General features: G+C 42.2%; 1 protein-coding gene across 4 annotated transcripts in view; it reads right to left on the bottom strand.

The window, feature by feature from the left end:
• Positions 1 to 17,701, bottom strand: part of HMGA2 (high mobility group AT-hook 2) — a 116,707-nt gene extending 99,006 nt beyond the window's left edge. For 2 of the 4 annotated variants that reach the window (XR_005269008.2, XR_005269011.2), the window contains exons 1-3: positions 16,853 to 17,701; positions 14,162 to 14,248; positions 6,555 to 6,605 (exon numbers count right to left, since the gene is read on the bottom strand). Coding sequence is in view for 2 of the 4 variants with exons in the window: in XM_027456232.3 (XP_027312033.1) it covers positions 6,555 to 6,605; positions 14,162 to 14,248; positions 16,853 to 16,963 (249 nt within the window). In the remaining 2 variants the exon portion in view is untranslated. The remainder of the gene's footprint in view (positions 1 to 6,554; positions 6,606 to 14,161; positions 14,249 to 16,852) is intronic. The other 2 variants (XM_027456232.3, XM_027456224.3) reach the window with 2 other exon arrangements.
• Between the last annotated feature and the right edge of the window lie 555 nt (positions 17,702 to 18,256).

Here is an 18,256-nt window from a genome sequence, read left to right as displayed (position 1 = left end):
TCCTTGTATGTAAAATGGACAATGAGGCTTATGGAAATAAAAATACACAGCCAAACAGAAAACCATTTGCTAAAGTACTTAAACACCTGTTATCTGAGATCATAAAAGAAACAGCTCAGAAATTCAGTTTACCTTTTACTACAGGTGCTGTATTTTTTACTTTCAGCATTTTTGCCCATTAAAATTTCCTCTTTGGGCCTCAAGCAGAATAAAAGATTTTCCTTTAAGAATTCGGAAGTGACAATCAAATTCAAAACATTGTTTAGCTAAACTGGATGTCTTGTAATATCCCTTAACAGAAGTGGAAGCAAATTACAGAATGACTGAAATATCCTTTTGGTAATATAGATTTATTTTAGAAAAGAATGATCATGGCTAAATTTTCTCTTGTGGTCTCCAGAAGACCTGTACCTGAAATAGATGGTGACACATCTATTTACACCTATAAGGGATACACTAGGAGGTTATGAGGAAGGACAACAGTGGTGTCCAATCTTTGCTTAGACAAGCTTTCAGAGAAATGAAGACACATACCTTTCCAAACACAGGTAAGGTAGAACATATTTTAGTGTATTTTTATGCGTTTAGTACAAGCACGGATTTTTTTTCCTTCCCCAGAATGCTGAATAGAAAAACAAAAGAAGAAAATCAGAAAAAAAATCATTAAATATCTGCTAGACATAGGAGAAAAGGTTAATAATCACTAGTGCTGCTTTTCTCAAAAATTTCAGATTTTGTGAGATGATTTCTTTTACAGAACTTCTGAACTGGAAAGTAAATACATAGGTATAAAACTTCTAAGGCTTTTAGTTCATGCTCTTTATCCACTCTTTAAGCTTAGGAATTTTGCAGAAGAAGTCAATACTCTGGTTTTCATAATTGCAAAAGACTCTTCAAGCCCTTTAGACAACTGAAATGATGACCCCTACCAGATGATAGTGTTGCCTGTGCAGAGATAGAATATGTTCATGACAGAAAATATTTCATATTACCATGTTACAAAATAATAGCAATTACCCTAACAAAGAAGGTAAGGTAATTTGGAAGACTAAAATAACAGGAACACGTGCAAATTTTCATGGTGGGCTTCACACAAAGCCGTAACACCACATATATTGCAGTCAAATTAGAAAGACATAAAGTATCGGAACTTACATTATTCCCACAAGTATGAGTAACAGATTTTTTACCTTTGATATCTTCTGTATCTGTAATTACGTAAATAGCAACTTTCTTTTACATTAATCATCTAATGCAGGTGATTTAAGTTTTACCTCAGTCGTGGTTTGCTCCAAATGGACCATGAAATAATTCACTCAAACAAAAATGGGTTCTCATAAAAATGGCAGCTCTGGCCTGGCTGAGGTATGCATTGGTAAGCAGCTTGCTGCCAAAGGTGGGATTTCCCTCACATAGCTTTTGCTGTCTAAGTAAGGTTTGTGCCTATTTTTTCAGCTATGCTGTCTTTCCCAGTGGCAAAAGATTGCCATCTCCAGATGGGAATTTACCACAACTGAAGCAAAGCCTTTCTGAGGGCAGGACGCACCACGATCGCACAGCACCTTTCTCCACTGCCCAGAGGAGAAGCCTGCATGCTTCTGAGATTACACCTTTACATGAGACAAAAATGACTGCACTGAGTGAGAAACCAGAAAAATTGGTTAAAAAGCACATCACATAGCATGGCATTGCCAGAGAGAAACTTCTAGCTAAATAATTGTTTGCAAAGACTCGTTACAGGCAAGAAATAGCCTCAAGACATTGATGGCTCTTCTGGTATTCCTGTTAGATTATAAAGAATCTGAGGCAGGGGGGTCTCTGGATATGTATTTCTTCAAAATTCAGAACTTCATTTTCCAAGTCTTGCAGGTGAAGGAGGATTAGGAGCCCTCAGTCTGGCTCAGGCCTCCTGGAATGGCTGGAACAGAAACGTCTCCTATGCTCCATGCTTACAGCTTGATATGTCAGCTATGTCAAAACTGCAGCGGGAAATAATCTGAGGAAACACTTTGCAGAAAAAAAGCATTTCTGTAATGATTTTTTAAACGTGCCTTGGCATAACTTAAACTGACTTTGAGTATAAAATGAAATTCTGCCCTCGTTAAAAAGGGGAAAACCTGAGCTTCAGAAATACTGTAACAGCTAGCTAATCCTGATCGGATCAGTTAAAACTCCTGCTTAAGGAAATTAAGTTCATTTCTGGTTATCTTGTATCTTCCAGCAAACTGAAATGTGCTATCTAGACCATCTAGGACAAAACAGATTTATTGAAAGACAGAGAGGTTTTCTGAACAAGCCACAATTCCTACTTGGGTGTCAGTGACTGGGTGAGCACACAGATGCTTTATATGCACGTCCTGTCATTGGAAATCAACTGATTCTGTTCTGCTGTTACGATCATCCAGAACCACATCTTTCCACCCTTTAAAACAGTTTCATGGAATGGCATCAGTCCCCCCTCCTCCCTGACAAAGTCCTCTTCAAAGCTGTGAAAAGCTCCGGGCTATTCCTTGTTGTTTTTTTTAAAGCAATTCTGCCATGCCACAGTGAATCTGTGGTTCAGGTTAAACAAGGTGGATGTGACAATGCCAAGAATCTATCTGAAGACATAACAAAAACAATGGAAATAAAATACAAACATCCTTTAAAGCATAAACTTCAGAACTGGGTTTCAGGTTTCTCCATTAAACTGATGCCTGGGAGCTCTAGAAGTCTATGAAATTTCCAGGGGTTTTCAGTGCATTTCCTCACAACAAACAGCAGAATAATTGACTCATCACTCTCCTGCTCTACTCCTTCCATGATACTTTCAGTCAACTTCTAGATATACACAAATAAAAAAATGAAATTGAAATGAAATGAAATATCTTTGACTGTGAGCTCTTTGTATGTGAAGCCACTGACAAAACCCTTTGCTGATTCCACAAGAAGCAGCATTGGATCCCAGTGGAGTAAGCCTGGCACTGATGAAGTCAAGACAAACCTTCCAGTGATTTCTGGGCATGCTTATGAATATGACTTTATACCTATACATAAAATAATTCTGCTAATAAAAAACAGGTTGCTTTACCTGCCTTTTCTGAGCAGCAAAGGCTATTTCTGCACTAGCAAACAACATGGACCAGCAGCAGAAAACAGGCTGATTCTGAGGACCAAACTCCATAGCAGGCACCTTTCAAGAGGTTTTTATTTTGCTTTAGCCTAGCCCTATGGGTTGACTGCCTACTGGACTGTGTTAGGTGTACAATGGGAGCAGGTCTTCCAATTTTGTTTCATTAGAAAGGAATCCAGCCCATGAGCTCTGCAATGCAAACAATACCTGGGGACAACTAGGAGATCTGTTTTCATAGCACACTCCCCATTTGACCTAAGATGCTAATGCAGATGCATCCAAAGAGCTTAGAACATGTTCCTGCACTAAAATCTCTAAAATTACAGAGTACCAAGGTCATGAAGAGTTTTACCTCCCTCCCAATTAATAGGACTCACAGCCTTCAATGCATTTCACACATGTGCAGCAACTTACAGTGAAGATGAGTTCTCCAGCAGCAGACACTGTGTTTCTGATTCCAAATATTTTCATTTCCCATCTGTGTGATCCTTATTACCTTCAGGATTTTTATTCAATTAGCCTTTCACATTTGGAAAGCTCTTCTATGTAGCTGAGTATTTTATTTTCAGAAGAGTTTGTCACTCTTTACTGTCTGCTCTACTTACAAGGGGCTACTTTTCCTTGACAGCTTTGCAAAGCACTCTTTAATGCTCTGAAAAAATCACCGCATGTCTCATAAGCCTGCGATAAACTGGGTTCCTTGCCTTCTTCACTAGGGCTCTCCCTCCCCCCTTCCCAGTTTTGTATCAGTCAGGAAGATTTATGTCTCTTCTAAAAAATAATATATAAATAAATAAATACGTTGCGAGTCACAAACATTAAATACTTAATTTGAACCGGCAGAAAGACCAGCTACTGGAATTCTGCAGCGGTCTGTTAGCTCATATGTCTCTGCGTGCGCATACTGAAGGAAACAGCAGAAATAATACTTTACAATTTGATGAACAACATATGACACTGAACCTCCAGACTTGCAAAAAAGGGTTACAAACTTAGGAAAATACCTGCCAGGCAGAATTCTGCCCTCTCCAAGAAAAAGAAAATCCAAACAGCCCTTACTTTAACTGAAAAAGAACTGTTATCATCAAGGTTATACAGAAATAAAATGGGATTAAGGAAGAAAATAATCATTAAGGACTTCAGTGAAGTTTGGGTGATAAGACGGAAGGTTTTCTGAATACATGAGACAGAGGATGATACTGTGCCATCTGCTTTTAGATAGAATCGTTCTTTGATTTCACTTATAAACTTACAGTTGGCACCATAGTGGCTTGTAATAATTTAACTGTATTTCTGGAGCATAGTATCACTCTCCATTTCACCATGAGGAGAGAAAGAACCCTGAACCTAATTTAAACTGGAAAGGGAGAAGAAAGAGAGGAAAAAAAGGCACACTTGGTTTTGTAGTCTACAAAATTATCTCAATGCAAGCTGCAGATATGAGTATTATCTCTGAAAACCACAAGAAGCAATCACACCACTGGAAGAAGCAAATAAAAAGACCATGCTTCCAACAGACACAACAGGAAAGCAATAAGGACTTTGAGAATACGCCTTAGTTTCAAAGAAATGAGTGCAACTCTTGTAACTATGGGTCTCATAACAAAGTAATGCGTATGCCTACTAAATAGCCAATAACTCCCATTTCTGTGAATCAGATTCTTCATCCCAAACCAGCCCATATTGAAATTAATGCTTCCCTGATACTGCCTATTCTTTCTTCCCCATAAAGATACAAAAATAAAAGGGAAACATTCTAACCTAAACACGCCACAATTGTTATACTTAGCCCCTTCCACTGAAAACTCACCTTAATTTCTGACTATGAGCACTTGGGAGATAAAACCTTTTAACTTTTCACACTGCTATGTTTCTCCTTTTCGCAAAGCTATTCAGCCATCCCTATTCAACCATCATGCATTTCTAATTCAGTGGAGATGGCTTGCCTGTTATAAATTACTCTCATAAAACAGCTATTTCTGCTGCTTCCCCTGGGACTGCACCCAAGGTGAGGATCAAGCCAGCACCACTTAGCATCCACATGTGCAAGCTCCAAACCGAACGGGAGGAAGCAGCCAGTAACTAATCTATGTTTTACTGCACTTGGCATGTGCCTGCTGCAAACCGCCTTTGGGAACATCACCAGCACAGGTAGGTTTGAGGAAGCCACCTTGTTTCATAATGCCAAGGAGCTGCTTCATGTACCTCAAATCTGCTTGATCTAAAAACTACAAGCACAAACAACACATCTGGTATGGATGGGTCTGTTTTCTCTGCTGAACTACAGAGGTGTCCTGGGGTACTTTATCTCTGGACAACGCTACAAAACTAGTTCTTAACATGACTGTTAGAGCCCTCTCTCCTCTGTTTAGCTGTTGATACTCTGGAGAATGTCAGCTGCAGTTTTAATGACCTTCTGGTGCCAGTTGAGCCTTCAGAAGCATACACGTTGACAGCAGTGTTAACATCCATCCAAAAGAACTGAACAGAGGAGGGGAAAAATGACAGGACTGGAAAACTGAGATGGGGACAGAAGGATTCAAAAAAGAAGTTTAGAGAAGAAGGTTTTCCACAAAAAGGAAAAGGTAACTACAGAAGGGAAATCAGAAATGTAAACTTATGACAGAGCAAATGGCCACAACCTTCCACACGTTCTAATTTTTCAAGTGGTATCCTCACATCCTCTGAAAATGTATTTCTGCATGAAATACATACACACGAGAGGTAGACATCAGTGACAACATAGCATTTCAGGTACCTGAGAGTGAGATCTTTCCACAGCCAAAGAATCAAAGCACATTTGTCCATGGCCACATCTACAGAGTAAGTGGCCAGGAAAAGAGGAAACTTTGAATGAAACATATCACTGTCACTATAATTATATGAAGCACAGATGGCCAAGAACAAAAGAGCTTAATTCTAAGTGCAGATATCCTGCTGTTCATTTCTGCTCTTTCTCACCAGATTTAAGGAAAATACACCGTATTTCCAGGGAATGTGGGACAAAGACGTTTTGATTTTTTAAACGTTACCTTGTACAAACTACATCTGAATGTTATCACCTCTTTTAATCACCTTCCGATGTCTGATAGTGCCCCTTTAACCTTTGTTACTCCATTACTGAACAAGTTATCTCATTGTTACTCTTTTTTGGAGGAAGAGTTGTGCCCCTTTCCATGCTGATAAGAGACACATAAATATTCACTCCCGACAAACATTCAATAGTAAAGTGTCTTGAGCAAACTACCAGAGTCTAAAGGTAGGAAGCTGTGGTTAACTTCTCTGCTATCTTAACCCTTTAGTCAATCCACCAGAACAGACACAGAAGATGGATGCTCTTTTCACAAACAAAGCAGAAATGATTGTTCCCTTAGAGAATGGATTTTATAACATGCTTTATAACACAGAAAATAAATGAAATGATTAGAAGTGGAATATCTACCCATTTTCTGGGCCGCCCTCTGGGTCGCTTTTCACCAGTGGCTTCTGCTTTCTGTAAAGGGAAAAGAAACACAGCATGTTTTATACCCCAGCATTGTTTAACAGCCTTGGTTAACTAGGAACTCCTTTCCTGTAACATTATCCATAAGTATATCTCTAGGGTGGCACCAAGCCTCCCCCTTGCTCTATGGGTTTTCTGTCAGAAGGTGATAACGTTGTTTTGTTCTGCCATTTCCAAGCCCATGTGAATGCCTTCACCTGCACCCAAGCGTGCCCCCAGCCCTGGTTCACAGAGGATTGGGACCTGCAGAACCCCAACAGCATCACCTCTAGCCTTTCACAGGCTGCCAGGCATCACCTGAAGGTACTATGTAAAACATACAGCCCATTTCAAGCCTGAAAAAAAGCAATTTATAGCAGCCACAATTCTATCTTTTCGTCTCATGATGTTCATGCATGAATTGTGTTTGGACAGACTGCCACCGGGAATGTGACACTGGGAGATAACTCCTCTGCTTCACGTGAGCTTTTCCAGGTAGACATGCATCCTTAAGCTCTAAGCAAACCCATCACTGCTCCAAAACAGACCTTCCCTTTCAAGGTTTAAGGAAACAGCATGGAAGCTGCCCTAGAAGTAGCAGTGATATTTATGTAAGCCCAACAGTTGGTCTTGGAGCTCAGCTTAAAGGAAATTTGGGTTCTGCTACCAGCCTTTTCCACAAACTCACTGGGTGACACTGTGGATAGCACTGCTTGCTCACTATAGGAAACTACTTACAGGCCTCAAAATGAGAACTACAAGTTATTTTCTCTAGATGGGCTCTGCCCATGCACACACCTTGTCAGGTAAATAATCCTGTCTCACTGAGGGTGATCAAGATTTTGCCACCAGCTTCAGTGAGAACAGGACTTGTGCTGCATAAGAAGTCCCTAAGAGTGAACACTTTTAGCATGCACTCTGTAAACGTGCTCCCAAATTTCCATGAGCTGTTTTGCTTCCAGTTAACTGTATGCATATTTGATTTGCCCTCAGAAATCAGCTGTCTCATTAAATAAATCACTCGCCGATCAATCTCTGTAATGGACACTGTCACCTAATGCTAGGCAAAGCAGATCCCTCTGCAAGAGAACCTGAGACAAGGAAGCAGAGGAGGAATCTCTACCCAAAAAAAATGTACCACAAGTTAAATGCAATTACTCTGAAATAAATATCTCACCAAGAAGAAAGCTGTGAAAAATAAAATTCACACTCCTAAAGGGCAAAATTATCACTCAGACTTGTTAAAAGAGTAAACTTGCTCTTTAATCGTTTATACCAGCGTTACATGTAAGGTGAAACCCTCTTATGAGAATACTTGTTAAAGTGCATTTGCTACATACTGGAGCTGTCTATTTCAGAGTTTTGGTGCCTTTTAAAGTGTTCATTTTTTCCAGTCTTATTACTTGAAGGATGCAAAAAAGGTGTTTAGTTTTGAAAATTTATTTTTGTGTATGTGTGTCCCATTTATGTTTATTTTTCAAAACAGGGGACGTAAGCCTAGAAAAAAAGATCAGCTAAAATTATTCTTAACAAATCTGCACCTGACACGCTGTGAAAGGATAAACACCATTTATTTTCTTCTGTATTCACTGAAAGACCCTTCGCCAAAACCTAACTTTTTGGAAACTGAACCCACTTTGCTCTACCAATTAACACTACCCAAAGGTTGACAAGAGCTGTAAGCTTAACCAGGGCACTCAACGCTGCCTGATGGGCTGGGGGAGCTGAGCAAAACCCCTGACAGGCTGGGGGAGCTGAGCAAAACCTCGTGCCACTGTCTACCCCGCAGCACAGCACGGGGGTGCCAGGAGCTGCTCCAGCCACCGGTGGTGCCTGGCCCCTGCAGCAGGGACCCTTTGCACTGAACGGCGCTGTATCCCTGCTGCATGTGATTTCCACCTCATGTCAGAAGAAAAACATTTCCAGAGTCCTTATCAAAACCAAACCTTTCCCAGAGGTGAGCTGAGCAAACAGCGGGGCATGCCAGATACTATGTTCTGGTACAGGGCGATTCTGTAAGTAAATAGGAGGGTTTCCATAGACTAAACTGCAGAAAGTGAGCGACGGGAACCTCCCGAGTGGATGTTTTTATCTCCATTCTGAGGGAAGGGAAAGACAAAACACTCCTGGAACAACCATGAAGGAGTAGTGGCAGTCCAGCGGTGATAATACAGGCGTGAAGTTTAGGAAAATATTCCCCCCTTCCCATCTGGATTTTTTATTTTTTATTTTTTATTTTTTATTTTTTATTTTTTATTTTTTATTTTAGTTTGAATTCTGCAAACCTAACCCGTATTTTCTCCCACAAGGCTGTCTTTTAATGTCAGTGCATGAAGAAAGGTTTTATTGCATATCAGACAAATAATTCAATGTTTCTCCATATCATTTTCGAGTAATTAATAAGCACAGGAACACGTAAGTGCTAAAGCTTTGCTTTTCCTCTTAAATAGGTATTTACATAATCTAAACCATGCTAGTCCGTTGGCTCTTTGCTTTAGCTGAAGTGTTGCCTCTGCAGCTAGGAACAAATCCAGGGAGAGCCTCAAGCCACCCAAAGATCACAAGGATTCCTATTTGGGCAGCAAGATGCAAGTGCTCTCAGCCACCTTACCCACAGCAGCCTGTAATAGCTTAGTCAGAAAGGAAGCTGCTGCCTTAATCCTCTAAAGCACTCTCTGAAATTGAGATGTGTTTGGTCAGGCTTTTCTGAGCGTTTCGTGCTGCGCTAGGAGACATCCTCTTGTTCTGGACAGCTGAGACACAAAACCACCCAACTTAAAGAAGGGCTGGGGCCGTAATCAAACCCAAGTTTATGATACTTCATGGAAAAATACGAAATTTCTTAAAACCACTCACATAAACATTTCATTGTTGCTGTGTCACGTTTTAGGAACAGAACTGGATTTACTTGTTCTTCGGCACAGGAAATGATATTTTTGCCCTGGGTGAGAAAGATGGCCACTCCAACCACTGCCATGTCGTTAACCTGTCCCCAGACAGATCTGCAACTCATCCAAGCCCTCTACCATGAGGCCACCAAAACCTGCTTCCAAATGGCTGCCGTCACCCTCCGTGGTACCCGACTGCCCAGCATCCCTGCATCTCCCTGCTGCCTAACTGGGCCAAGCCCGAGCAGGAGCTGAGGCTGTACTACTGAAGGCAATAAACAAGACAAGACAGGTATAAATAATTGAACGTGCTCTTCAGATATCTATCTATTGTCAAGGAAGATTGTGAATGCAACAGAGTCCAAATTTTAGGAACTCTAGCCACTGTGCAAAATGATCTGAAAACCTCAGATAAAATGTGCCAGCACTGAGGTCTGGTGGAACAACTGCTAGGTCCCAGCATGAGGATCACTGCTGCAAAACCATGCCAATGGAGCTTGTGCAGGGAAGTATCCCTCTCCCACCAAAAAAAAAAAAAAAAAAAGTTCTTTTTTGCTCTTAATTTTTCTTTCTTAGAAGAAACTTAAGCATTGGCTGGATACAAATATATCACACTTTTCACGTCATGCTTTACCCCTTTTAACTCTAAACGGGAGTCAGTCTTCTCCTGCTTAACCCATCTTGCTCAAAACATTTGTGGTCATTTGTGGTCCCTTACTCTTTAGGTACAACAACCATACTACAATCCTTTGATAAATCTGAACTTGTGTTCCCTTTAAGCCTTTTATGACTGGTGCTAGTGAGAATGAATGAAGCATGGAGAAGCCAAATAGATTTTCATGAACCAATTTAGGGCAGAGTCCTGGTCACGTGCACTTTTTTTTTTTTTTTTTTTTTTTTTTTTTTTACCTTTGGACTGCTTAACTCAGGGACGTGGTTTTCTACATACCAAACTCTGGCCATGTAGTGAGGAAACAGTAGTAAGAGTCATCACAGAGAGACTCCACAAGTTCTGGAGAATGGTATTTCAAGATCTAGAGGTACCATTAGTTAAGTTCACTACATGAATAACTACAACAAATGCCACAACATTTAAACTGAAGGCGAATTTTACAAAAAATACTTTATTTTTGGATATTCCTGGGATATCCCATTGACATTTTCTTTTGAAACAAACACACATTAGTTACTATCCCCCTACCTTTTTTTTTTTTTGGACCCAACAATTGTGTTTCTTCCTTCCAAACAGGAGAGCATTTATGCCCATACAGTATTTTTGTTAAGCCCAGATACAGGAGCTAAACAAAGAGAAGCCCCTGAATGCTTCAGGGAAATGTGATGGGCTGGGAACACAACTTAGCCTCACAAATAAAATTCAAGCACACAACATCCAGGAAACTATAAAGGAACATCCTTACTATGATCCTTCCACAAAAACTCAAGTTACTCATTAGAAAAAAGAAAAAAAAAATAAAAGCTTCCTTTTTTGCTAATTTTTTACAAATATTTTAAATGAATAACAGAATGACTTGTTTGAAGACACAGACTTGAATAACAGTCTGATTGGGGAGACTCAAGTACAAGGTGATAAGAGCCTTTTTGTGTCTCTCTTCTCATCTGCTAACATGTTGTGTTCGTTCTGTTCGTGAAAATTAAACAATTGAGAAATTATTTGTTTTTCCATAAAATGCAGTTTACCCTTTGTGTAACGTAAGTTAGGTATGTGTGATATGCAAACCTTTTTTTTTTTTAAATCGTGTATTACCTAAAATTAGAGTAATTGCCACATTATTAGCTATCCAATTGGTCTTGCAACATTCTGTATGCATTGTCAAGTTTCACATTGCTAATTTCCTAACAAGCACAGTTTGTTTTCAGATGCCCCAAGGCCAGTTTACTAAGACCAAACACAAGCTCTGAAAGCTAAAGGAAAAAAAAAATTTAAAAAAAGTCCTATGAACCAAGAAATTTTAAATCCACAACACAATCAGCTTCTAGGGTAAAAGTGTCCCTCAACTGATTTAAGGGCATTTGCTTTTTGAAGCACAACAAAACAAAGCCCCAGCACTCGAGTATTTTTAACTGACTGCCAGTTTGTGCAATGCATTTTTAATTGTGATGTGTAATGGTTTGCAAGAGAACACCCCATCAATTAATCACGAGTGCCTTCTCATGTCTGCTCGGTGGGTGCTAGTGGCGTGCGTTTATCTTACATGTTGTGAACACTACAGAACATTTCAATGAGCTCACTTTGAAAAACACAGGCCACACACTATTCTGCAGAAATTCCAGCAATTTCCAGTTGCATGTATAGGACTCATGTTCACAGGCACAGGGTCTGAAGTGAAGTTAGCCCACTTCTGTTTCTGAGAGTTGAGACAGGGGATAGAAAGCCTTAAATAAATATATGTGTGTCTATGGATGTGTAAATATGTTTATCACAAAATCAAACATATAGATCACTCTCTTAAGAGGTGATACCCTCATCAGCAAATGAAGCTTTCTGTGTCAAAAAAAAAGAAAAAAGTGTCAAAACCTTTCCATCCTTATTACTGGTAGAAAAACTATCAAAATTGGTATTAGATGCTTTGAGATGTCTGGTGAGAAGCTGAACCATTTTAGAGAGGGTTAATTATCTATTTGGAAAAAGAGCTAAAATATTTATCAGAAATGTGATCACTGACTTTTTTTTCTAAGAAGGCTTTATCACTGTTTTATGTTTTAGGAGATTTATCAAACATTTACATATTTTATCTATAAACCTAGAAACAAATAAAAGTTGTAATTACATACCCCTCAAAGATTTTTAATGCTAAAAAGACATATGGTCTTTGGTCAATTTTTTATAATATCAACACCCGAAAAAAGTTTGCTTTAATTAGGGCAGTAACTTGATGCATTCTGAAAATCAAAACGTTACAATGAAATTGCTCAGTTCATAAATTAGATTAAAAAAAACAACTGTATGTACCAGAATCATCTGGAAAGCTCTTGAATTGATATGCCTACATATGTATGAAAGATTTTAAGTTATTTTCCATTAAAACTGATTTTCAAATCACTCATACAAGTGAAATAATGTTAATATTTCTTTTAGAAATATCTTTTGAAAACACATTTCTATGAATTACTTAAAATTTAATCTTATTACAAATATTTCTCCTAGGAAAGCCAACACTCCTAAGAGTAATATTTAAAATACTAAAGCTCACATTTGGACTTACTAGACTAATAAAAAACTGCTCTCTCCCTTTTGAAGAGTGAAATTTAAACTTTTTTAAAGTGAATCTGAGGAACATTTTTATTATATAAAGAAAAAAAAAATCAACATTTTAAGCTCACTAGGTTGCAGCGTGGCTTTGATATATTTTAAATACTTAACTTGTAAAGCATTTTTACTAATTCATGAACTTCTTGACAGAATATACCATTTTTTCCAGCTGAGAATGTAAAAAAAACTATTTTAAATTTGAATGGAGTTGGAAAACGTCCCTCAAACAAATGCTGAAAACACTTGTAACAAAACAGACATGAAATCACAGTCACCCCCTAATAATTTAATATTTATCAGGAGTTGCTATAGTAATTTATAACACTGAAAACTATCAAACTTAATATGGTCAGGACCATAGGCATACTGAAAAATGAACCAGAATTAGATGAGACTACAAATATCTTCCACACAGATTTTGTCAAAGATCTACTTAAAAGATACTGGTACACTTAAGCAGTACAGTTCACTAACAGATTTTGCAAGCTTTTGTTTCCAATTTAGTACCTGTAAATTAATGCTAACTGCTGTGTAACCATCAACATAAACAAAACTCCAGTTTTTCTTTCCAAGCCTATACACAACTATTTATCTTCACTAAAATAATTCATGCAGCAAGGTATTATCTGCCTTGATAGCACAGTCTTCTGACGCTGAGCTTTCCCAAGTTCCAATAAAATTAAGGCACGTTTTCACATTGTATTTGTGATCTGAAGTCCATGCACTAAGTGGAAGGACTCCAGTGAGCTTGTACTATAGCTGGATGCATTCAGAGCCACCATAACACAAGTTTGCTCCCATCCCCAAACAGAAGTAGTGGTTCAGAAGACAAATAGCACTTCAAGTAAAAAACTCTTTGAAAGTGATTGCTAAACAAGATATGGTAGGCTTTTACTGTAACTCACAGTTTATTTTACCATCACATTTTAAAGCTGTAAATTTCAATATATGCACTTATTTCCATCAACACATAATTGGATTTTCTTCTAATTAACCTGTTTGACAAAACATTTAGCTTTAATACACAGATTTGGTCTGTAGTAATAACGTCTGCAAGTGGGTAAGAGATTAATCTTCCTCTTTCAAAAACCTTAATCAAGCAAATAATATCCCTAATATTGATCTCCTCACTAGGTACAGGAGATCTCAGTAAATGCATCGAATGCACTATGTTACTTCACTAATCTGGATGCTATTCAAAAAGCAAGCTGCCCTTATGGGTTCTGTGCCTAGGGTCGTCCTGCAGCATGTTATTTCCAATCTTACAAATGCAAAATATATGCTCTCTGATGTAGCTGCCATTATTGAAAGGGTCCCAGCCCCACAGTTCACAGCCTAAATGACTGGCTCTTTTGCTACCAGTTGATGAAAAAACAGCATTAGGAACTCTCTTTCTTTAATAAACTCACCTTCTGGGCTGCTTTAGAGGGACTCTTGTTTTTGCTTCCTTTGGGTCTTCCTCTTGGTCTTTTAGGAGATGGTTCACCAGTTGGTTCCTAAATACAGGAAAACATGCTATTGTGGCAAGAAGCTACAGCTAACCAAGAAGAACTGAATGATAAATTACTGAGCAGAAAACTGAGCAGTTACTTAAAGTACGTGAATTAACAGTATAAATAAATGCAACAGTATTTAAAATGCAACTTGAAAAATTAAACAACTCAAAGTGAAGAAAAAATGCATTTAACATAATAAAAGACTTTAACTTTCCTTGTAATTGCATACAAAAAAAAAAAAAGAATAAAGAGTCTGCATACTCTAGCAAGTTAGTTATATGGGAAAACACATTTTTAAAAGAAGATGGCCATAGTTTCCCTCATGCAAGAATGATTATTTCAAAATTAATACGGTTATCCATTTAATGTCAATTGCATTTCATTATAACAAGATACAATTATCATATGCAGTTACTAGCACACACTTTTGAAAAAAACAAAACACAAAACAATGCTAACTACTGGAAAAGTTGAAAGTAAGCTTAAGACTATTTTCTTTCTCAAGGGTACAAATAATTTGGGGGGATTTTTTCTGCAGTTCTGAGCTCTGCATTACATTCACACCTATTGCAAACAGAATTGATCCGAGTAAAATGCAAACGCTAAAGTTTCTTGAAATGGAGCACTAGCAAGCCAAAAAAAAACCCGAGGACGTAAAATATCTGAAACAATAACAACAACAAAAATCTAAAATGACTGAGCAGAAGCAATGATTGTTTTCGGAGTTTTGTTAACTAACTCCTCTGGCTGACAGCAAACAACCAGTCCTTAAAAATGCCTATGAATTACTACGAGCTCGGACTCCAAATATTTATTCAGCGAATCACAAATACTATAAAACTCTTCAAGCCTTCAATATCATACATTTCCCTCGGACTACGGGAGGTGGCAAATCTAATTCAATGCGGTTTGTTAACTTAGACCAGCTTAAAACCCTTCAGCTTTTCCACTCCCGGGGAGGCTCAGGGTGCAGGCTCAGGCTGGGGAGGCTGCAGAGGGGCTCAGGCAGCGCACAGCTGGGCTGAGCACGGCTAAGGAGACGCGGCTTGCTTTCTCTGCCATACATTCAAATGAAAAAAAATAAAAAAATAAAAAAAAAAGGAAAAGGGGTGGAGGGGGCAGAAGGGAAAAAAATGGGGAGTGAATGGGGGGGGAGGAAAGGGTGCTGGGCTGATGCTGGGCACGGAGCCGCGGGCGGGTAGCGAGTGGCACTGAGGGCAGAGCGGGAAAAGCAGGGGCTCCACTCGCACGGCTTTCCAAAAAAATAAGAATAATTAAAAAACAATAATAATTTTTACTTTCTGTGCAATTTGCTGGAGCACACCGGGGGCTCGGCACCGGCTTGCCCCCGGCCCGGGGCTCAGCTCCTCGGCTCGCTGGGTGCCCCCGAAGCCCCTCGCAGGCTCTCGGGGCTTGGCGCTGATGCTGAATGAATGGGGCGAGAGGTTTTAAAGCTCCGCGGAAGCTTGGCTTTTAAATGCGGCTCCCCGGGCGGCCCTACTACTTCCAGCCGCGACTTCCGAGGCAGGGAAAGGGCCGCGGGGAGCCCCGGGCAGCCCCCGAGGAGCCCCGAGAGCCGGGAGCGGCTGTGCCGGGCGGTGCGACAGCGGCACTCGGGAGGGATGGGGTGGGATGGGACGGGACGGGACGGGATGAGATGGGGAGGCGGGGGGGGATAATGCGCGAATCTGGCAACCTTAGCGCGGATTGAGGTCTGGCGAGTCAGAGAGGAGCCCTGCGAGTCCCCTTCGGGGCCCCGGGGGGAGCCGGGCGCCGTCCCCGCGCCTCGACCTGCCTGGGAAAGCGGCGCAGCCGAGGCAAAAGGTGTTGCAAATGCAGGGCAAGCCCCCTCCGGCTGCCTCCCCCACCTCCGTCGGCAACGGGGGCACCTCTCTGCAGACGATGACGGGGGTGAGGGAGGAGGTGGGGAAGGGGGGGACGCCAGGAAAAAAAAAAAAAAAAAAAAAAGAGAGAGAGAGAAAAGAAAAGGGAAAAAAAAAAAAAAAAAAGCCAACCCTATGCGACTTTCTAGACACCCTCCTCTCCCCCAACCCCAGGATCTAGGGGCAGTCAGGGGCTGGGCTGGTCAAGCTCGGAGGCGGCAGCAGCCCCGGTGGGACCCGACACACGCACACACACACACAGCACACACACAGCGCACACACACACACACACACAGGCTCACACTCACTCACTCACACACTCACACACACACACACACACACACACACACACACACACACACGCTGAGACGTTGCGAGGGCTCGCAGAGGAGGGAGCCCGGGCGAGCCCCGTTTCCCCCCGCTCGCCGCTTTCGCAATTTCAAACCCAGCTCGAAAGGAGCCAGCGAGCGCTGGTTGGTCGGAGCCTCGCCGCTCCATGTTCCCCGTCCCCATTGAAAAGCCCCGGCTCGCCGGCCGCACAATAGCGAAAGCCCCGGGCGGGCTCCGCGGCCCCGCCGCCCGCCCCGAGCCGCCGCCGGGCGCTGCCCGCCCCGCCGGGAGCCCCCGCGCCCCGTCCCCGGCCGCCTGCACCAATACGTACATGGTTACATGCCTACAACACTACAGATCTGCGGCTCTACGCCTCTACGCGAATACTGACTTGTGGTTGCTTCCTGGGTCTGCCTCGTCCTCTCTTCTGAGGCTCTGCGGTTGCAGGTTGCTCCTGGGCAGCAGTGGAAGGCTGACCGGGTCCCTCACCTTGTGCACTCATCGTGACTTCTGCCGCTCAGCTTTGAACCGGGTCTCTCCAAAGCACCTTGGAACGGGGGGGAATCAAAAGGAGCTCTTGCTGCTTTTGCTGCTCGCTGCCACCACCACACCGGACGTCCTGGTGCTGCCAAAAAGGAGAAGAGAAGGGGAGGAGGAGGAGGAGGAGGTGATGGTGGTAGTGGTGCTGGTGGTGGTGGGAGAGGAGGGGGAATGGAGCTCTCCTACAATTTAGGAATGGTTAGTAACATGAAGCAATTCAAGAGAGGGGAGGATTTTTTTTTTTTTTTTTTTTAAAAAAAAAAAAGGAGAAGAAGAAATAAAGGCAGAGTAGTAGATCGCAACCCTGGAAATGCGAGCAGAGAGGGAAACACTGCGAGGGTAGTCGGAGCGAACCGAGAAGGGGAAAAAATCCTACAAATTGAAAGCAAGTGGTGGCTATCGCGCTTAGATCGGATCAGGACAAATTAAGATAAGACACACTGAAAGTGGACTGAGAACACTGCACGGTCTTGCCAGAAGCATGCACCCTGGGAAGCCGGGGATTTCGGCAGCAGCGGGAGCAGCGGGCAAAAAGCGCGATCATTTAAAAAATAATAATAAAGCGATTTGGGAGATTGGGAAGAAAAAACTGAGGGGGGGCGGTCCTGGGTTCGTGTCTGTGATGTGAGCTGCTGGGACTGGAAATATTATTATGCGAGTCCTGCCCACGGACTAAACTAGGATGAGGGTTTAAAAAAAAAAAAGAGGAAAAACCACCTTTACCCGTGGGTGGAAAAACCAGGAGGGGGCTGTGCAAAAAGTAAAAAATAAAAAATAAAGGGGGGGGGGGGGGGGGGGAGGAGGCAGAGCAAAAAAAAAAAAAAAAAAAAAAAAAAAAAAAAGAGGGGGGGGGAAACCTAGCTGGCTGGCGGCGGGCCAGATAAAACATGAGAAAGCCGGCGGCCGGGGGAAGCGGCGGCACAGCACGGCCCGGCCCCGCCGCCGGGTTGAAAGGCCCCGGGCGGGCTCCCCGCGGCCCGGCCGCCGCCGCGCAGGGGGCGCGCAGGGGCTGCGCGGGCGCGGAGCCGCCGCCGCTCCACGTGGGCGCCGCGGCGCGGAACAAAGGCGGCGGGGCCGGGGCCGCCCCTGGGCCGGGCCCGCCGGGCGCCACCCGCGCCCCGCCCGCGGCCGCGGGGGGATCTGCACCGGGGGGGCCGGAGGAGGCGAGAGGTTGGCCGGGAGGTGCTGCCGGGACAGCGCCGGGCAGCGGGGGGGAGCCCCGGTGGTGCCCGCGGTGCTGCTGTGGTCGCACCTG

This window comes from Anas platyrhynchos, chromosome 1 (genome assembly GCF_047663525.1).
Source record: "Anas platyrhynchos isolate ZD024472 breed Pekin duck chromosome 1, IASCAAS_PekinDuck_T2T, whole genome shotgun sequence".
Classification (NCBI taxonomy): Eukaryota; Metazoa; Chordata; class Aves; order Anseriformes; family Anatidae; genus Anas; species Anas platyrhynchos.
Note: the sequence above shows the minus strand (reverse complement) of the source record. Positions and strands in the feature narration are given on the sequence as shown.